Source organism: Actinia tenebrosa, unplaced genomic scaffold (genome assembly GCF_029948245.1).
Source record: "Actinia tenebrosa isolate PJP-AT-01 unplaced genomic scaffold, QUT_ActTen_1.0 PGA_scaffold5__44_contigs__length_20552954, whole genome shotgun sequence".
In the NCBI taxonomy this organism is placed as follows: Eukaryota; Metazoa; Cnidaria; class Anthozoa; order Actiniaria; family Actiniidae; genus Actinia; species Actinia tenebrosa.
The window spans coordinates 18,456,099-18,478,409 of record NW_028292582.1 but is presented as its reverse complement, the minus strand read 5'-3'; the positions used below and the strand labels follow the sequence as shown (position 1 = coordinate 18,478,409).

General features: G+C 36.3%; 1 protein-coding gene across 2 annotated transcripts; it reads left to right on the top strand.

Moving 5' to 3' along the window:
• Positions 1 to 17,255, top strand: LOC116290444 (uncharacterized). 2 transcript variants are annotated; one of them, XM_089038470.1, is made up of 9 exons: positions 1 to 193; positions 5,487 to 6,185; positions 6,901 to 7,053; positions 10,007 to 10,093; positions 10,908 to 10,952; positions 12,399 to 12,641; positions 13,372 to 13,452; positions 15,074 to 15,151; positions 16,013 to 17,255. In XM_089038470.1, the coding sequence occupies exons 2-9, from the start codon at positions 5,507 to 5,509 to the stop codon at positions 16,207 to 16,209; spliced, it is 1,563 nt and encodes a 520-aa protein (XP_088894596.1). In that variant the 5' UTR covers positions 1 to 193; positions 5,487 to 5,506; the 3' UTR covers positions 16,210 to 17,255. The 2 variants fall into 2 exon arrangements, with proteins under 2 accessions (XP_088894596.1, XP_088894597.1); XM_089038471.1 differs by lacking the exon at positions 15,074 to 15,151 and having other exon boundaries at positions 6 to 193.
• Positions 17,256 to 22,311: the final 5,056 nt, after the last annotated feature.

The following is a 22,311-nucleotide window of genomic DNA, read 5'->3' as shown; positions in this document are numbered from 1 at the left end:
TGAATGATGGTGAATGATGTCTAATGAGAGCAAATGATGCCAAATCACATAAATACAAGAAAAATATATAGTCCGAATTGGCAGTTTGGTGTATATAGAACATGAACGTATTACCGAATTTTGGATGAAAGGCAAGGCGGAAGTGTGGGATAACGAAACTAGTGGCCGTAAAAGTACTGTAATCTACAACAAGGTAGGTAAAAATGATATTGAATTACTTCTCTAAAAATTCTTCTAGTATTCAATGTCAATTCAAAGTGTAAAAACATTGTAATGTGAATATTGATTCAAGTTTTCTCGAAAGAAAGTGCAGCTTCTGGCGAGCCTTGATAAATTATGTATGTTTGTCGAAAAGATACATACATATCGAAACTAACACGGATAATATATATAGATATATGTCGCGGAAAAGCCCTGAATACATATCAGACACATTTGATTAAGCCATTTTCTTTAATATATGTGTTTCAATGTATAGATAAGGATGTGGACAGATATATCCTTTTTCGACAAATATATATTAGTCGTCGATATTTAGAGCCTTCTTGACAAGCATAGTTTTGACTGTAATTCGTGAATAATGTTAACTCGAGTCGATAATCCGTGACAGAAACACTCTTTCACGTGCTTGATATGGCTTCTCAAACTATAAAAATTGTCGGAGAATTTCAAAGTTGCCCAAATTTTATGCTGATTTAAGAACACGTTTTCAAACCTTCGATGGAGTTACTACGACCCGAGTTCGAGTTCGAGTTCGAGTCTATTTCCGACTGAGTTCGAGTTAGGTACCAGTTTTATTAATCAAACAAGTTTGGGGCGGAAATACTATTGATAAAAGAAATTGAAGAAAAGTATTATAAGATTTCATTGATTTCACAAACTGGCTTATGGAGCCGGGTTGTGTGTCAGGCCGAGTCTAGACGTGACATAGGCTTCTGTGAAAGTATTAATGAATATATTATGATGCTTTGTGGTAAAGAGCAAAGAGAAGTCTTTGTTCTGACATCTATTCTGAAAATGAGTTGTGTCGAACAGCAAACATCATAAAATACACAAAAACAACTGAGATCTTTTTATTTTTCTAAGTTTGAATTTATAAGTTTGGCACAATTTTACTATATGCTATATGCTAATATACTACCCGGGATCACGGTTCAATGTTTGTCTTTATTATAGCGGAAGTTCAACAACAGCGACAACTATAGGACTAGGGGTGGGGTGGGGTGGGGTGATAGAGCGCAGATAATGACACCGGAAGTAAGAGCATTTTCACCCTTCCCCTACACGTGGTGTTTTGTCGTATGTCAACAAGATTGTGATTTCTGATTCGTGATTCAGAAAACACAAATGCGATTTCTGATTCGGGAAACGGAAATCCAAAATCTTGCATTCTCTCCTTCAAACTTGTATTTTCGCCCATGCAATATACCTAGGCAGTGCCGAAAAGTCAGTTTTCTGATTTCTGAAACAGGAATCTAAATTAACTCTTGTACAATTCCCAATTTCTGATTCCAGTAATTGGCAGCAAAGCATCCTGATTGTATCAAACAGAAAACATAATAAAATACATATTGGATATTTGCTTAGCCGCCTCAAAATCGCAATTAGTTTTGTATTGTTATTCTACTATATTTCAATTCGAAAAGTAAAGGAAAAAACAAGGAAAGTGATCCTGATTTGCTTCAGATTCTCACCACCTGACAGTCGTCTCTATAGCAACGGTTTCTGGAAAATGCTCGGAGGTTTTGAAAACTTTGTTTTCATTAAAATTCCACTTTCTTATGATAAAGGTTTAAGGTAATTCTATTGATTGAACTGTTTACAGGTATGGTTTTCTTTTTATACTTCATTCTATACAACCTCTTAAAGAATGCATTAAAAATTTGTTCGCCAAGTGTTCGCTGAAGCAAGTTTGATATTTTCTTCGAGTTTACAATGAACTGAGGAACTGTTGAATGAACTGTTTTGGGCTAAAATTTATCATTCTAATTAGAAACCCAAATCGTCAATAGAAGAATAACTGACTGTACGATTTCTTTGTCATTCAAACAATTTGAGAGCTTTAATAAGATCAAATTTTCTTCGTCGACGGCAGCGTATTAAGTTTGAAAAAAAACAAATCTTGTACGATATTTTTCACTTAATTAATTAGCTGTAGCCGAAAGTGCAAGATATATAGGTTGAAATTTCCCTTATCCTTGTACCACATGATCAGGAAATAATTTTGTGTCATAAAAGTTGTAAAAGAGAAGAAAAAAAATCATTCAGATAACTGACCATTGCATTCAGAAAACAGACGTCGATACCAAAAAAGTGCTATTTTCGCTGTCAATCAGCGGTAACGATCGCAGGATCACAAACATAGCTATTCAATGGAGAACTCGTGGATACTAAAGTGTATTTATTTTGAGTTATAATTATTGTGTAGAAATTATTATATGAGTATATATTTTCTGATTGAGTGATTTGTGTAAGTTGTTAGAATTTAAATAAATTGAATAAATTTGTAATGAGTTTTAGAAATATACGGTACTGTTATAGGGTTAGCCTGCTTGCAGACAGAATTACGAGAGTTAAATATAGAGAGTTAAGAAAATTCGATATTTATAAATCATCATTCACATTCTTCATTTGTAATAAAATCGTTCAATTGACCCGTATGAAACTTCGTGTCTAACTTTAGTTATTATTTGTACGAAAAAAAGCGTTATTTCAAGGTTTTCCTTACCCCATATAGCCCTTCGTCCACTTATTTAGACGAATAAAGGATGATTCATGAATCTGAATTTTCGCAATATACATACAGCCAAAAACCAAGATTAGGCTGCCTTTGGTATGATATTTTGAAACTACCGTAAATCCTCTATTTAGCCCCCCTGGGGGCTTATTTATTTCAGGCACGTTTGAGGGAGGGCTTATTGGAGAGAGGGGGCTTAATTGAGAGGGGGGGGGGGGGGGCTTATTGATTTAGTCGAAACGCAGTTTGTAATATGATTGTAACTCAGGATTAAACGGAAGCATTACTATTGACCATCTCGCATAATCTGTAGTGATGTACATGGCATTTTTATGATTTGATTCACCTGTGTTAGTCTCTCGAGTATAATTTACGATTATTGTGAATAGCAAAACTAAAACACGGTAACATTAACAAAGCAAGCTAAAAAGAAATGTTCTGAACAACCAAGACTTTAATAAATCACCTTTAATCAGTACACGTGATTCTTTAGTTGAGAAAGGGGGAGGGGGAGGGGGGGGGGGGGCCTAAAAAGAGAGGGTGGCTTAACAAATTTCTTCCTTTTAAAAAGGGGGAGCTTATTAGAGAGGGGGGGCTTATTTGAGAGGGGGGCTAAATAGAGGATTTACGGTATGTATGCTATGGAATGATTTTTAATCATTAAAATATTCTATGCAGAACACAGTGTTTGGACTTAAGCAGGGGGAAGGGGAGTGGGAGGGAGGAAAATTGAGAGGGTAGTATAGACAAAATTGATAAACAAGAGCGATAAATAGGCGAATGAATGCATACGGAAAAAGTAAATTTATATACAGTCAATTCAAAAAATGTTGTCGTCGACCAGCTCAAGCCTACGCGACTGGACCGAAAGGAACTCTGGGTAGCAATCATTGAAGCCGAGTTGACTCCATAATTTTATCCGACTAGTTATGCCTGGTTTACAGCACGAACCTTCGTAGGCGAGCGGGAAGTGTCGAAGGAGACTTTTTTTAATGCCTTCATATTTTCGAAATTGTGAACTGAATCATAACTACTTTGTTTTTCTTTCCCTAAACCCGGAGGCATGCATTTGATGGATTGTTTCTGGCCATTATTATCTTATTACTAGCGGGAACAATTAATTCAGAACGAATATTTAACCGCTTCAGTGATTTTTACCCATATTCCTTTCGGTCCAGTCGCGTAGGCTTGAGCCGGTCGACGACAACGTTTTTTGAATTGACTGTATATAGTTAGTTGCGTGACAGTTATATTTGTCTATTTCGTTTTGGTCAACCTTCTTGGGAATGGCTGTATGTATATAAATGTGGATGCTGTATGTTTGCGTTTTGATATTTTCATCAATGGAATTCCAGATTTTAGGACCAAAGAAATGAAGGTTAAATTTACTTTAGTTCTAATCTTGGGTATGCAAAAAGATTTGTTGCTTAGTATAATACTATTGGCCTATTTGTACAGAAAAGAAGCAGGGGCAAATCCAGGGATGGTAAAGGGGGGAATAGTTAACCTCTTTTGCTCCAATTTCTCAGAGTAAATCCTTAGTAAGCCACCCCCTTTTCCTCGCATTTCTGGTAGTAAAACCTTTGTAATAGTCACCCCCCTGGATTCCCCACTGAGGAGTATGAAAGAGACAGACTAGGCAATTTATTAGAGAATAATCTATTCATAAAACTATATTAGTTGGATAAGAACCTGTTTTAGGCTAAAATTTCAAAGCAGGTTCTGATTTTATCAAATAGAGTCAAAACAAAACAAATACAAATCAAAGAAAATAAGCTTTACAAAGTAAATTACACACAGTGTAGCTTTAAAGTGCACATAGGGTTTGTATTTGCTTAGATTGCAGCCCAGGATTGCAGTCATTTGGAGAAAACTTTATGCATAATTTATAGAAACAACAGACCTTTACTACCAAAAACGAGTCGCTTTTTTTCTGAAGAAAATAAGAACCTGTTTAAGAAACTAAATAGCCTAATTTTGCAGTAAACACAACTTCCAGTTATATAAGAACTTTTTTAGCTAACTTGGAAAAATCTAGGTTCTTATACGCGGGTTTTTACTGTATCTGTTATAGATATGTTATATAATTCACTCGTTTAACTGGAGATCTGTTAATCAGTAAATTATTAAACCTATGAATAAACCTTTTTTGACATGATATAATGAAACATGATATACGGTTTTGCCAGCATTTAAGGTATCAGGAGGGGTTTTGGACCCCTATAGCACTACCTCACATTTTCCAGGGTCTGTGTTCAAACCATTTACTTTTAAAATCATTTATGCCTCTTAGTATTGCCGAAACGAAATTGTATAGCTTGGTTCGTCACATGAAGGCCAGTTAAGTACTGTTTAATAAACGAGCAGGAGTGTTTTATCGGGTATAAAACACGAGGCGCAGCCGAGTGGTTATAGACCCGATAAGACACGATCTGCGAGTTTATTAAACGGCTTAGAAAACTCATGATGTATGTTCTCATATTGTACAGAATTCTTTACGAATTGAACTAAGTTTGATAGAGAAAATCCAAGTTAAAGTTTATGCAAATAAAGACGAATCTATATCAGATACAAAATCACCTTCATGGTCATGATTTCTATTGTGTTTTCTTCATGAATTATTAATGAGTTTCTAAGAAGTATTAATTTTGTTCATCCAACCATTGCATCCATCGTTAAACAGTGCATTTTATCATGGGTCTTTTCAAGGCCCGGCAAGGACTCGAAAGTTTATCTTTTGTACTTTCAGGCTAATTCGATTGCTTTAGAATGTTTGACTTAAAATACTGTGGATGTGGACAAAGCCCAACGCCTGATGGAACCGAAGGAACTGTTACAGTTGGTTGGTTCCAGGGAGAAAACAAAGTAGTACACGGCTGTATTGTGAAAAATGACGAAAAGTTCAGGGAGTTGGTAAATTTTGAGGAAGAGAAACCAAAATATTTTGCTTATATCCCTCGTGTTGAGATGAACTCAAATGAGACCTTTGAGATTAGTGTTCATCGTTTTACAGATCCTAAATCGCCTAAAGAATGTGAAGTTCGAAATTTACAGAACAAGAAATTAGATGTGCACGACGATCATGGTTACATATTTGTACCATGTGAAGATGGGTCAGAAAAAAAGACCAAAAAATTCAACAAATCACGTTTTTTAAAGAAGCATAGCAAAAGTATCATAGAAATTCCCCCTGATGATGTATGTAAGAGTGGAAATGTTATGGGATTGAGACAGATAGAGAACTCAGATAGAGTACGCATAAACAAGTTCTTTAGCTTTGAGATTAAAGCTAGCAGTCCTAATGGAAGTAGACATTACATTAAAGACAATGATTTCGATAAGCTAGAAGACACCGGTCCACTTCTTACGAAAAACAATCTAGTTGGATATTACGAAGTCAAGTCAAGGAACGAAATCAAGATTTATACTTTTAGTTCAGATCACAAAGGTAATTCCTACACGCTACCGTAACGACTCTGGTAAAGGCTAGACCAAATAACTAGTTTTATTACACATTTAGGGTCGATTATCAGTGAAAAGCCGTGAATAATAAAAACCATATCAGTTAAGTGATACGATATCCCTTCACGGTAAAACTGTCCAACAAGATATCGAAACATATTTTAGTTTTGACCAATCAAAATCGACCCTAATTGTATTATAATCAAATGAACACGTGATAATCTCCGTTTATTTCATTTTCGATATGATTATTCCATTCCATTCCATTCATTCTGCTATGAGCCATGTCTGCCATGTTATATGACAATAAACGAAGGAACCTTATGAAAATGCTATGTAAACATGGCGGATAAAACGCATGAAAATGGGTGGAAAACTAAGTTTAGAAGTTGTTGCATTCTATTGACCAAATATCGTAAAGGAGTCATGTAAAAAAGCAAAGAAAAGAAAGAGAAAGAACTGAGGGGAAAAATTGAAAGAAGGCCATTTAATGGTATTACCCAGTCAGTGAGTCAAAGGAACAGTTGATATTGAATAAGGCACACATTACATTGTCCAAGATTAGTTTTTTCGGGATTGTCCGCAACTCTTGCCATACTCATATACAGCAATTCCTTGAGTTATTGGTTCTTTAATAAAATTACTGTGCGAAACACACTGAAAATTATTATTTTTTCATTATGTTTTCTATCCTCTGAAAGAACCAAGAATTGTACTCGCAGAAAGAGCTTTATCAACTGAAATGTCAGACTCCACCGATGTTGGCATTCAAGAAACTAACGATGAGACTACGGATAACCAGGAGACAAACCTACAACCGTCAACCGACGCCAATATCCAGGGCAGCCAAACAGGTAACCAAGGAAATAAATATGACTCTCATTATGGGAATAACGATGGCAGACGTAACCAGCATCACGAATAGACCCCTTGCCAAAAATGGCAGCCGCAAATTCGGTTGAGTTCAAATTGAACTGAGAGAAAAACCAATACCAGCACTAGAAAGAGCACCTTTATTTTAGTAATAACATACATAAAAAAATTACTCAATTCTGATTGCCTTAGAGCAGTGTTGTTAAAACGTAATACAGTGCAAAAAAGTGTAATTCAGTGCAAAAAAGTGTAAAACAGTGCAAAAAAGTGTAATTCAGTGCAAAAAAGTGTAAAACAGTGCAGAAAAGTGTAACACAGTGCAAATTACAAACGGAATTAGAGCTTTTGATTGGATAATAAACAATGGAAAATGATTTTAGTCAATAAGATGACAGATTTTTATGACGAAAAATTTGAGGAAAATTTGAAGCAAATCGAGGGGGAAAATGGCAAACATTTCACGGATTTTACTATCAAAAAACAACTAAAAAACAGTTCAAAAAAGAAAACACAAGTAAAAGTACATCGTTATTGCTGAATATATGGAAGAAATAGTGAGAAGAAAACAAACCATGACATGAATTGAGGGAAATGAGCCAGCCGATGTAAAGAAAATACTCGAGCGATTTTTTGCCGAAGTAAAGCAAAAACTAAAACAGAAACGAAAAAGACTATGAGCAAGACCATTAAACGTGACGATGTGGTAAGTGCTTACACAATACTTTGGTCTACAAGATCCCAAGCTGAGCCGCAAAGTTTTTTGAACACTTTCAACGACTGTTAGGTATAATGTTTTTCAATGTTTCTTACAACTCCAGTTTAAAATAGATAAAAAACTATTTGAATTACATGTATTTGAAACCAAAATCGCTTTGAATATAGTTTGTTGTGAATGAAAGCTTATGCGTTGAATATTTCACATATTTTCGTCTCTTTCTTTTGTAATTTTTTTCATGTATGTTATTAATTAACAATTATACGCCGAAGTGAATATCGGGGAATATTTACCGAGACGCGAGTCTTTCTCTGATATTCACTGTGGTTGAGCCATTTTGGAGTATCGTGTGATAGTGTGAGTTTCTCGACTGATTGGCTCAGTAATTATTGGGGAATATTTACCTCGCCGCTCGAAGACTCGCGTCTCGGTAAATATTCCCCGATATTCACTTCGCCTTGGGCGAATAATTGTTAACTAGAAAAGTACACAGGTGATTATTGAAAATCTGATTATAATGAATTTTTGTAGGGTTGCTAAAGCATAGGTGCTCTTTCCAGTGCTGCTATTGTTTTTTTGATTTGACGCATTTCAATTTTCGGCCGCCATTTTGGCGATGGGTACAAATCAAAATTACATATCTTGTGTATAATCGGAATAGAATTTCACGTAACGCGAAGACTTCAAGTCCACACTTATAGCATAATAACATTTTATATTTCTAATTTTTAACACAAATTTTAAATCAGTGCTTACTAGTTGTTGGTTATTCTCTAGTCTTCTGTGAAAATGGTACCACCGATTTATTTTTTCAATAAAATATGACGTGTTCGCGCGTTTTTACCGTAAAAAGGGCGAACTGCCACGTATTCTGACGACTAAACGAAGTCGGGGACATCCATTTTTTATTTGCTTATTTTACTTCTAGTATATGATGTTCTTTCATCGTGCAAAATTTTAAAAAAATCTGACGATGGGATCTTTTGCCCATGAACGTCTTTAATGTAAACTGCAGTTTTCCATTTTCTGGGGTACATTGTGTTGTAGGGACTTATTCGTTTTATAGTTTTTTTTTCTGCACGCGCGTACTGCTCTCACTCTACGCTGTTTGCTCACGATAGTTTTTTCAAAAACGCTAGAAAACATGAGCAAGCAGGGTAGAGCGTGCAGCAGGTTTGCAGAAAATTAAATCGAACGATGACAAATGTGATTCTAAAAATAGCAACAGATTCTAAGAATAGCATTAAAGAGTGCTTATTATGGGGCGTGGGGACTGGATTCCTTCTCTTAGTTCATTTTCTCTTGGTTTTACCGATGATTCATCCCTAAAAATCCTCTTTCGCATTCCATAAAACCGCTGTTCTTATGATCACAGACTCATTTGTACAGGATTAGCCTCGTTAATGATTAAATGTGTTGGTATTTATGGATTGTTTTCTCTTAAAACAAGGCTAAACTGATGAAAACGCGGCCGTCGAGATTCACAATGCGGTTTTTATGGAATAAAAAAAGGCTTATTCACATTTTAGCATAAGGCTTATATATATTTTAGTTTTCCATTAAAAAAATCCAAATGTTAGTTGTTTTTTGATAAAACAATTAGACCTCTCCTCCTCAGGGTCTACAAGTCAATAGCGCATTCGGCCTTCAGCTTCATGGACTGTTGACTCGTTGCGGGTCTAATTGATAAATAGTTATCGCCTAAAAAGGCCCGTGCTTAAACATAGAAAACACAAGTGACGCGTGGGATATTTCATGGTATGCCAATTAAAAGCATCGTATATATTTATCTATACATAAAGGATTTTACCTGATGTCGCGAAGATATGAAGTTTATTTTCGAGTGGTGAAAATATCCACCAACACGAGAAGATAAACTTCATATCTTCAAGCAAAAGGGTAATTTTCTTTTTCTTATATAGACACATTCACAAACAAAAACTTGTGGCAACGCGCGTTAAAGTGAGCGGGAAAACATCGAAAGTGACGTCATCGATATCTTCACGTGTGAGGATATGGAGAATATGTCATTGAGGTCCCGGATTTAGATTGTGTGAAAAATACGAGTGGCGTATTTTCCAGAAACCACCACTACTGTCTATATAATAATATTTACTTTTCTGCTTTTAGACGAGAGGTTACATTTATATAAAATAGAATTAACTAAGTTAAGTCATCCATTTTAATGTCTGTTTTATTGCACTTCTTTTTTTTTTTAGATAGACCAAACATCTCAAGCTCAAGAGATCCGATCCAATATAATGAGGCATTATCAGAAAACGATGAACGTCAAAATCAGACAAGCGGTAACCTAGCCAATCATTGAGTACTGCCAAGAGAAAATGAACTATAAGAGAGAGTACCCCCGCGCCCAATAAAGAGCACTCTTTGATGCTTTCTTTAGAATTATTTATGCTATTTTTAGCATTTTCTAGCGTCCGAAACGTCAGTAAGTTTTTTCATCTTTTCACGGTGTATAATTTACCTTTTTATCATTACTGTTTCATTAGAAACACCGACGCAGCTCACTCTAGTTTTTAGCTAGTTATCTTCTCTTTATGCTATTTTTAAAAAAGGAATATACATGAAAACATATCTCGATGCTGATTGGCTAAGAGCAGTGCTGTTTCAAGGAAACACAGTGCACTGTATTTCCTTTTTTCTGCTCTGTGTTTCCTTGAAAAAGCACTGCTCTTTCAATCAGCAGCGGAACTTTGTTCATGTATATTATTATTATAGGAACTGAATCATATGGTCTTCTCGTGCAAGTTAGAATAAATTTGAGCAGTCTTGGGTTTTCGAAAAGTTCAAAAGCCATGATTTCCTATACTAATTAAATTGATCGTTTGTTTTTCTGCATGCGCTCAACGTTATTTGCTCATCTTTTTGTGTGCAACGTAAGCAACCAAAGTAGAGCGGATGTCAGTAGAGCGTAGAGAAACAGAAGATGGCAAATGTGATTCTAAAAATGGCATCAAACGGTACCTATGATGGTTACAAGCATGAATACCGGAGATTCCTTCTCTTAGTTCATCTTTTCTTGGTATTGCGTTAAGCATTGCGCATTCAAGAGCAAAGTTTCAGTTTGCATAATTCGTCTTGACCCATTTTATTTTGTAGGATCTTCAGGGAATAATGACCAACCACAATTGCCAGATGGACACAGTAAATATAACTTTCTTTTATGATATGTCTCTATCACGCATACTCAGTAATACTAGCTAGTTAACAGCAATGGAATCTCCGCACTGGGTATAATATCGCGATTCTCCTATAAATTTGATCTGGAAAGAGCCACCAATATTTCTTGTGATGGGTTTGAGGAAAAATCGGGAGTTCGGGATTCCTGTTTTAACTACGAGCCCGCGAGAAAAAGGGGACCTAGAAAAAAAGGGTATGTGGGGGAAGGGGAGGGAAAAGAAGGGACCGCCTGCCAGCATTCCTTGTTATTTTGAAGAACTCGTTCGTTGGCGAACGTTTGGACTTGCCATCAGGCTTGTCCCGTGATAAGGCGGACGAAACTTAAGAGTTTTCTTGTGCGTTAACCAACGTTTTAGATTTATTTGAATCCAATGGCGGTTTTCGTTTTGAGGAATTCAAATCAATTTAAAGCAATTCAAATCGCGAGCAAGTTGCAACAAGCGCGAGCAAGTTGCTCGGTGAATTGTACCATTTTTGATTATCGGAGTGATGTGGTGCGGTACGGTGAGGCGTGGTGTTGTGTTGTGTATCATTTAATTTACTGTGTAGGAGATCATATTTATGATGAAAAAGAAAGATTCTAAATTTTTGTTTTGTGCCCTCCCTGTTTTTTAACTAATTAAATTAATTAATTTGATTAAGGTGACTGCCTACTTTTGGAACTTTTTTTAAAACTTTCGATTTTCCGAATTGAAATTTGATGCTGATTCCAAATCTGGAAAGAAAAATAGGGTGTCCCGAGCTCGTTTTCGAGATAATCAGCATTTAATGGAAGCCTACGCACGAGCTTTTGGAGTAAAAATTGCGCCACCGGAAGTGATTAGGAAAATGATAATATGATAATAGTTATTTGCAGACTATATGATTGCACGAATGAAGACTAGTCAATCATTCTACGATAATACATGGATATTTTCGACAAAAAGACAAAGAGATACATTGATTTGTCATATTTTGTAGTTTTGGTGCTCTTAAAAAATCTCATAAAGTCGAACAAAAGTCCCTACAAAAATCTATTTTTTCATGTGTTACTGATTTAAACTTTTCCTAAAATGTTGATATAACCTAGATTTTTAGGAGTTTTTTCGAATGAGCTATTAAAAAATAGAGAGTCCCGTGCAAAATTTGAGGGTTTTGCCCTGTTGGAGCTCAAAGCGCTTATGGTTCTTCAATAAAATCTTGTAGATTTTTCAGCGGTTTTTGAGCGCGCGCACATCGTGGGCTCAAATCGAATTAACGTTCAAAAGCAGGCAGCCACCTTAAGTCATGGATCCATCCCATCCATTGATTCATTCATCCATCTTTCCATCTATTCATTTATCTATCCATTCATCCATCCCATCCATTCATGGCATTCATCTATTCATCCATTCCTTTGTTATTAATTGGTCATATGTTCGTAACTTATAGACGTATATCAGGAAGTCATTGCTAAGTTTGGAGGGCAAGATGTAATAGAAACTGTGGATCGCAAATCATTTGCTGAAGAGGCTGCTAAATACCTACAGCCAGAAAGTACATCGGTCGAAACTCCAGCACCCACTGAAATTATGAAGAAGCAGTGTCGAAAACTTTGTCTCACTTTGAAACAAAAAGGAAGATCAGACATCGTTGAAGAGTTGAGAAAGATATTACGGACAAGTGGAATGACAGGTTGGTTGAGATTTCGTAATCACTAGGCTCTTTCGGTTCCAATGCCTCTCCGGCGGTCGTAAATTTTCACGCTGTGTAAAATGGAACCTGAGGCCCCGTTCACACGAATACGTTTTCGAAATACTCCGTTCTCGTCTCACCGAAAACGCATAGAAAGCTTCACGTCCACACTAGCGTGTTCCTAGCTTATTCGCCTGTCCACATTAAAACGATCAAAAACGCGGATGCGATGGGAAATAATGCATAATCATCATCTGCGCATGCGAAAAACAGACGTGTTAGTGTGAAGGACTTCAGTGTTATTGCCTGTCAACACTAAAACTATGAGCCGGCCTCCTTTTTCAAAATTTTCCACTCGGGAATGCGTTTTTAACTGTTTTAGCGTGGATGCAAGGCCAAAACGCATTGAAAAGGTTTTCAAACGAAAATGCATCAAGCGCAAACACATTAGCGTAAAGGAATAGCCTGAAATCGGCGTCCCTCGATTAAGAACTTTTCCATTCCAATTCCATTTTAATGTGATTGTTCTTAAGGGCGCAAATGATGAATTTTTCGTCGTATACGAAGACATATATAAAACCTCTCGGGACGGGTTTAAGAAGGGGGGTAAAAGGCAGTTCTCTTTAAACCTCCTTAATTACCCTTCCAACCCCCTAATCCACACGATCCTGACTTCTGAAGATCCGCGTCATGTTCGAAAAGTTTATAAGACAAATCATTTGATATGCAGGGCCGCTTCAACACGACGAGAAGATGGTGTTTCGAGAATTGCCTATAAAGGCCCAACAGGATTTGTTCCAAGCTATAAATGGTAAGCATAAATTCTTAACCACTCCGGCTATTTTGAGAAAAACTTTAAAAAAAGTAAAATTGCTTTATCATTCAAATTGATTTTTTTCATCGTTTTGATTGGCCGAGATAACTGCAAAGAAATGTTACAAATAATATTCTGCTTATACGCATTACGGTGCAAAGCCGTTTTTGCTTCAAAATAGTCTTCTCGTGCGCACTAACGTTGCATTTGGCTATATGGCTCGCTCCTGTGACTTGGGTATGCTTGAAATATAGCAAAACCAACCAAAGCACAAAAAGAAAACTTAAAAAATAATTTGAATGATAAAATATCGTGATTTGTAAGTGTTAATTTCTTGCAAGCAATTATTTACCTCTGCCTTCGCTCGCCTCCAACGAATCACGATATTTTACTCGAGTTCGTTAATTGCTTATCATTTAGCCGTGGGTGGTATGCGCTGCAACGGCGCTGTTTAGTTCATGCTGGGGTCGCAGGTTCGATTTTCGACTGAACCACACGTGTGTTGAGTTGGTTCGATGTGTTGTTCTCTCCCTTGCCACGACGGTTTTTCCGGGTTCTCCCGTTTTTTTTTCTAACTACATCAAAACTAACGTTTGAGTTGAGTGTTGTGGTTTGTAAATAAATAAAGGTAGTGGTAGCTAGTTTGTGTGGAATGAACCTCACGGAAGAACTCTTACAAGGAGTGATGGTACGTGTAAAAGTTTAGATTTTTTGCTTAGCTGAAGAAAATGCAAATCTGGTTCCTAGATGTGTCGGCTATTTCCAAGGGAGCACGGCAGAATGTTGTTTTTGGACGATATTATGGAGGAATTTTGATTAAACGTCCGCCATCGTGTTTTCCCCCTCCATTTTGCTTTTTGCTTTGTCTTTCGGATGACCGGACGTGCTCCCTTGCTATATCCAGTGACTTACAGCATGTACGTGACACGATCAGCCTTAAAAATGAATTGTACAATAACTTACGAATTTCTCGCGCACTGATATATTAAGGAATGGATCATAAGTAGCGTGCGTCCATCGAGTTATGGATGCACGCGGGAGGTTGCTAAGCACGAAGAAAAGCGTAAGAGTTGCACGACGCGAAGCGGAGTGCAACTCTAGCTTTTTTGAGTGCTTAAGCAGCCTCCCAAGTGCATCCATAACTCGATGGACGCACAGCTACTTATGATCCATTGCTTTTATAATATAGTCAAGTCAACCAACAAGAAATAAATACAAATTATAGACTGTATTTGTTGATCATGCCCTAAATTCTCCTTACGCACCTTGCGTGAATGAAAAGCACAAAGGCGCTAAAAACAGAAAACAGTCGTTTTGAAAATGGCAGCTTTACACTGAAGACTGTTATGACTAAAATAATGGAAAAATTTAGCTTACGAGTGAATCAAAAATGTCCAAAACTACGGAGAAAGTGATTTTCAACTGTAAGAAGTACATTTCAAATGTTGACATATCTTAGTACAGTAATGCCCGAGAAAATCAGTGAAAAACAAAGTGGCTGTCTTTGTTGTTGTTGACGATGTTCAAGTTTGTTATCGTACAATGACTTAGCAATGGAAAGCTTCTTGTACACGGATCAAAACTAACTGACTGAACTGGATTAATTTTCTCTGGGTAGTATGCTTTGTCGGCTTTCCCTCCCATGTAGAGCTTCAGAAAGGACTTCACTGCAGTCGTGAAGCTGCGAAAGTAGATGGTGAGCAAGATATTTATAGTTAATTACTTTAGAAATACTTTTGTTGAATAAATACACGATAACAATATTTTTGTATTTGTTTAATCATTGCTAAAAACCTTTGAATGTAGACACCGACCAATTTGTGGTTTGCTTTGTCTTTTTGGAGTGACGCTCTGACACAATCTTGTCCAGCTCACTGTTTGAAAGTGATGCAAATCTTGACGTTTTATTACTAGGCTGATCAAATGACAACTCTATACTAAATGTCGGAGATTGATAAGTAGTTTTCGCTAGTTTTTTCAATCATTTTCAGTTATCTTTTCTAGATAAATTGTCAGCAAAAAGATACAAAAAGTTTTTTTTTCGCCGAAGCAAAAAAAAAAAAGCTGACGTGAGCGTGCAACCCATGGGCAAATGGTTCATGCTTTTCAACCAATCAGATCGCGCGGATTTACTTGACTATATTATAATTTTTGTTTTTTCATCAATAAGAGGACAGACAAATAAACTGCTGACGTCAACGAGCGCGCACTCTTTCTGTTGGTTGTTTTTATCACTTAAAATATTTTTCTTTATTTTTTGTTATTGTAAAAATCAAATAGACATTTATGACGCTTTTTATGTGTCTGTCCTGTTATTGATAACCGTCATCACATTGTTAAAGTAATGTGCGGATCCACACTACTTTGACAAGGTGATGACGCAATTCATCGTCAATAAGAGGACAGACACAAAAACCTGATGTCTATTTGTTAAATAACAGTCAGTTTTTCTTTCATGCAGTCTCAAGAACACTCACATAGCAAAAAAAGAATATAAAATTGCCGCTTGGTATTCATTTATGCCGATAATCTCTTTTACGTTTCTCCTTTCATGTAGACGAAACTCTATTGCAGAGATTGGTTACAGAGTTATTGGGTAAATCATCATCTCAGATAGGCCATTATACGAAAAAGGGGAATCCCGCTGAGACAATACTTCACGAATTCTGTCAAAAGCGAAGACTATTAGTTGGCGAGTTATATGATATTCTTGTCAAAAGTGATGCTGCTGCATTGGCTGATGAATACTTGTAAACAATCATTATGCTCCTACAATTACAGAATCTCCCCGGAATGGAAGTCTTTGTGAACGAGAGCACATACTTCAGAATTCTCCTCCTTTTCCTTTTTCACTCATGGATACTCGATGCGTAGAAACGAGTTATTAGAGTGAAGCGAGATCTAGTGTTTTGTGATAATAATCCTACGAGGATGACTAAACTCTCGTGCTGACTTAAGATACTGGCATAATGTCTCAATGTTCCAATGCTGAAGCACCAGACAGTACTCTACTCTAGAGTTTTGTGTTTTCGGTGTATTACAATTTATTACACCTTAGTTATTACACTTTGTTTCACGGGTTTTTGAAAACCACTCTATTTTGTTGTTAGTGTAGATACTGTGTGAATTGAATGGAATTTTATTAGTGTTCTATTGTGAATTTGCCATAGAATTTATATTGATATTTTGTAGATATAATAGAACAATAATGCATTGTATTAGGTTCCACTTATAATTAATAATGGTAATTGAACTGAGTGGAGTGCAATTTGGTCTGAAATCAAACGCGCGATTACAAAATCGCACGACCGCGTAGCGGGAGTGTGATTCGTAATTGCAAGTTTGATTTCAGACCAAAATTGCACGACACGAAGTTCAATTACCACTTAATCATATCCTTTTTGTATCATACATAAGAAAAAGGCACAATAAAGAGTGCAGAATAATCAGTTTAATGTAGTAGAAGAACTAAATGCGAACAAAAAAAACATCTAAAAAAACTTTTTTTTTATTTTTTATTTTTATTTTATTGTTTAAAAAAAAATTTTTTTTAGAATGCGATTAAGAGCTCCTAAGGATGCGATTTGGGAATTAATCGCACTCCTTTGAACCAATCAGATTGCAGGATTTGGTAGTGATTACGAAAAGGATGTGATTAAAATTGTTATTTAGCTTAGTATACTGTATTTTTATGTAACAGTACAGGGTAAACATAATTATTTATACTGACATATATTGTAAAGCGCCTTGAGCATAGGATAAGTGCGCTATAGAAATAAAGTTTATTATTATTATTATGACAGCAGTGTTAAACTTTAGTATGCTCCATACTAGTGGCACAGTAGGGCTCAAAGCGTAACCTAAAGGCCAATCTAAACCTAAAAAGCTTCTAATTACAATGATGTTGATGATGATGATGATAATGATGATGATGATGCATGATGATGATGATGATGATGTGAATAAAAATCGCTCAAAATGTCTTATAATTCTGAACCAGTTGTGCCGGTTCATTGCATTAGTTTTTGCGAATGCAAAAGGTATTTGTTATTAATTTCCTTCTTTTGAAAGGTTGGTGCAACCATCACATGACGGCAGCCATGTTGAATAGCAGGAACAATACAATCGGTTTAATATAGGAAATCGAATGGGTTCGAGTGCAGTTTGAAAAACATATATCACGAATTTTAAACTGCACTATTGATATTTTTTCATTTTGGCCAAAAAATTTCTGCTTTTTTTTGTACAGTGATTTCGCTTTTTTTCGAGAATTTTCGATGGTCATATTATTACATGAAAAAACGAAATCATTTCCCAAGAACAAAGGGATTTTATTGCTCTGCCATCTACCCAACCACAGAAAATAATTTATAGAACCGCTAAATACTAAAGATGTTTTCACCCCCGTTTTATTCTGTTCTATTCTATCTTATCTTTACCTTTCTTTTTCGTTTTCGTAATTGCGAAATCTGTCCTCGTACGTGTTGGTTATGTATGATAAGTAATATATTTGCTGGTTTTGATTTTACTTCAGAATTGGAATTTTCTCACTTATTTCAAATCTAGAGCTGGAAGAGGGCTACTAAGGTTATTCTTGATTTTGCTTACCCATAAAACTGAAAATATACGAATCTTAAAAGAGATATCATTTCGTCCCGGACTACAGATTTTGAAGAAAGAACTAAAGAAAAGAAGCACATATTGCAAAACTATAAATGTGCATACGTTTAATAGGCGAATGATGAAAAAGCTATTCAAATTCGTTTGCATATATATGATCAACCCTGTCTGCGGATTGGTCCACGAATCTTTTAAATATCCTCCGCATAAATTATCTACCACTCTTCAAAAGAAATCAGTCAAGAGCAAAACTTGTGCTTTGTAAACCTCCCGACCCACCCTCATAATCTGTGTTCGGTAATGACACTGTCTTCTTCAACGTCGGGTTTCTTTTGCGCGTTTAATATCCTTCTGGTAAACCACTACGTCCTTTTGGGGGAAGTATATACGAATCTGCAAGCAGGATAGAGGCAAAAGCACCAACAAGACACTTCGCGTCGTATTTACACACGATCCGGAGTCTTTATCCCCCTATCTAATTATCATAACAATGAAGAAAAGTGAATTTAATACTATATCCATTTAACGGATAAACCAGGTAGCCCAAGCTATATACAGTCAATTCAAAAAACGTTGTCGTCGACCGGCTCAAGCCTACGCGACTGGACCGAAAGGAATATGGGTAAAATTCACTGAAGCGGTTAAATATCCGTTCTGAATTAATTGTTCCCGCTAGTAGTAAAGATAATAATGGAGAGAAACAATTCAATCCGTCAAATGCATGTCTTCGGGTTTACGGAAAGAAAAATAAAGTAGTTATGATTCAGTTCACAATTCCGAAAATATGAAGGCATTAAAAAAACGTCTTCTTCAACACTTCCTGCACGCCTACGAAGGTTCGTGCTTTAAACCAGGCATAACTAGTCAGATAAAATTATGGAGTCAACTCGGCTTCAATGATTACTACCCAGAGTTCCTTTCGTTGCAGTCGCGTAGGCTTGAGTTGGTCGACGACAACGTTTTTTGAATTGACTGTATGAGAGTGCTTCGAAGAGCTAAGAGTTTTAAAAAAGGTGCTAACACACGGTGCAACATTGCACGCAACAAATTTGAATCGGGGTGACACACATTGCAACAAAATCACGCAACATCGCTTGTGTCAGCCTGCTATGTTAAGATATTTGGCCAGCAGTTATAAATTTGGTGCAAGCTGATTGGCTGGAACTTTCAAAGTGTTGCAGGTAATGGTGCAGGCATGCTCACATGAAATTTGTTGCGCGCAATGTTACAAGAGTAGAGCGCGATTCAACTTCAGATTTGTTGCATGCAACGTTGCGTGCAACAAAATGGGGTAGACACACGCTGCAACATTCCTGCTGCGTGCAACGTTGCATGCAATGTTGCACCGTGTGTCAGAACCTGCTCAAAATTGACTTAAGACTAAGAATCCCTATTTGTGGATTTGGTGGGAATTTTCGCGCCAAAAAGGGTGCTCGCTCCTCAAGGTTTCAAGGTTTCAAGGTTTTTTATTTCCCAGAATGAGAATTTATACTTTACATCACTATTAAGAAATTTAACTGGGAGGAGCAGAAGAAAACAACCCAAAAGGGTTAAGAGAATAATTCTGCACCTTGAAACTATATAATACTTTCATATAAGAACTTACAAGGGGAAAATAGCAAACTAAAATAGATTCAATACACGTAAAAAGTTATAATATTATTATATTATTATACTTTATTTCCTACTTTAATTTAGTTCGAACTTCACTTTAAAAGTGAAGTTCGAACTAAATTAAAGTAGGAAATAAAGTTACAACTTTGGTACTCTCTCTACACCACTGACCCCTATCAAAAGAGTCCACATAGTCTCCCACTAACCCAAAAATGTTTAGTTCAAGCTTACCAGCAATTTCGAATTAAAATTGAGGGTGATTTTGGGTCCGATTTACAAACTCTTCGCAGGTATGACGCTTGTATTGTATTTTCTCATTAATTGTTTACGAGTTCGAAGAAAAGTCAAAACTTAACTTACGCTGATAAAAGTAATGTTTATTTTCATAAAATATCTAAAGCTATTATCATTCTACAAACTCCTATTATCGTTCAGCATGTTGTAATAGACTAGTTTCGAGTTCCAAATTACCGCTGTGTTCCTTGATCACAGACTCATTTACACAGGGTTAGCCTCGCATCAGTGTTTAAATATTCACGTTTGGAACTCGTTCAGCATGTTGTAATAGACCATTTTCAAGTTCCAAATTACCGACGTGCTTCTTGATTACAGTTTCAATCAAGGAACACATTTAGACATTTTATGAAAATAAACATTACTTTTATCAGCGTAAGTTGACGATAACAAAGGTATTCCCATTAGTTTCTCCTGTTAGATCAACCAAGATGGCGGCTGTTTCATTGTTATTCATATCTCAAGGGATTTTGAGTCACATGGTTGCATACACTCTATTGTCTTCATAGACGATCATCGGGACCTTGCACAAAGGCGGTTTGCAGTGTATTTTTCTGGTTATCAACAACTATATCTCCTTCATAGAAATTAAGGACCTTCAATACACTCAACAAGATTACTCGATTCTGATTGGGACAAGAGGAGTACACTGCTAGTTGCGTATTACAGCCGGATAATTTTACGGAGTGAAAGCGGCCGTACTTTTTTCGAGGCCCCGTAGGCTTTAATACACAGCTAGCAGTGTAATAAATTGTTTAGTGTACGACACGAAAAAAACTGAAAACGTGTTCCTGGAAAAAAAAAAAATAAATAAAAGTAAATACGAAATGTCGAGTTTGAAATTGAAAAGTGTTGTGTAGTAAATACGAAATGACGAGTTTGAAATTGAAAAGTTGTGTAGTAAATACGAAATGACGAGTTTGAAATTGAAAAGTCGTGTTGTGAATACGAAATGACGAGTTTGAAATTGAAAAGTTGTGTAGTAAATACGAAATGTCGAGTTTGAAATTGAAAAGTTGTGTAGTAAATACGAAATGACGAGTTTGAAATTGAAAAGTTGTTGTCAAAATACAAATCATGAATTTTGGCGGGGATCGCACGCCATAATTTCTCGTAAGTCAGTGCAAATTCCATGTATTTCGGAAGGTCCTTGAAAGAAAGAGGCTGATTTCTCTGAGCCATTAGACATTTTTCTTGGCCAGAACCAAAGATAACAGCATTTTTCTCTTGGACAGTATTCTTTAACTTGACGATACTTTGGGTCCGTGAAAACAATGTTTCTTCCGAACACAGAAACCTTTTTAAATTCAGGATCTGGATTATCGGTTGAATTGTCTAAATATTATAGGTAATCATACGGTTTCGGTTTCAATTTGGGATTAGTGGTCTATCATCAATGCTGCGTTCTGATTGGATGAGCTATTACTAGGTTATATAAGTTATAGCCTAACTATATAGCAAAAAATAATGGCTTTGAAAAGTAAAATATTAAACTTACTTTTTTTTTGAAACTTGTTTTTGTATGGGCGCGAGGTGTAATTGCTAACTATACACACTCTTAGAAACGAGAACAGTTATTTCTTATTCCCAGTCGGTAATTTTTTATTCCCATTTCCTCCATTTCCTACTTTTCGTGTTTCACTCTTTAAAGGTTGTTAATTGCGTACCAAAGAAAAATCTTATTTACCATCTTGGATTCCCAAACTTCACCTACAAATCCGCCATTTTGCCTGGCAGAAAAAATAGCACTTTGCTTATAGCATTTGATTGTTTCTGGCGCGCAATGCATTGTGTTGACTAAGATTCTTTAAAGGAATCATTTGCGAGAATACTGCAGTGTCAACTATGCCAACATCGAGGATGCAATTAATCTCTCCACTGGTGCCGATTTTTTTCTGGCAAAAACGGATATCAAAAATGCATTTAGCATCATCCCCATTTACAGTGTAACATCTTTGGAATAAAAAGCTGGCTGTTTACTATTATCGCTGCACGCCTTTATTTGGGGAGCTTCAGTTCTTGTAAAGCGTTTGAAATGTTTACTGCAGTGGAATAAGTAGCCAAACAAAAGATTGATATACAGCCCATTTTACATTTGCTAGTTGATTTCCTTGTAGTGAGTTCTTAGACGTAAGTATTTGGACATTTCTCGTGTGGCACTAGTAAAAGCCATGCGGTCCATCTAGTACTTTGTCCTTTGCAGGCATGGAACTCGATAGCCCGCAGCAACTTGTTGCACGTTTACCTGACGGGACAAAGCCCAAAAATGCCCTGCATTTCTAGTTTCTTCAAAGAGAGAAAGTTACTTTGAAAGACTTCCAGTCTCTT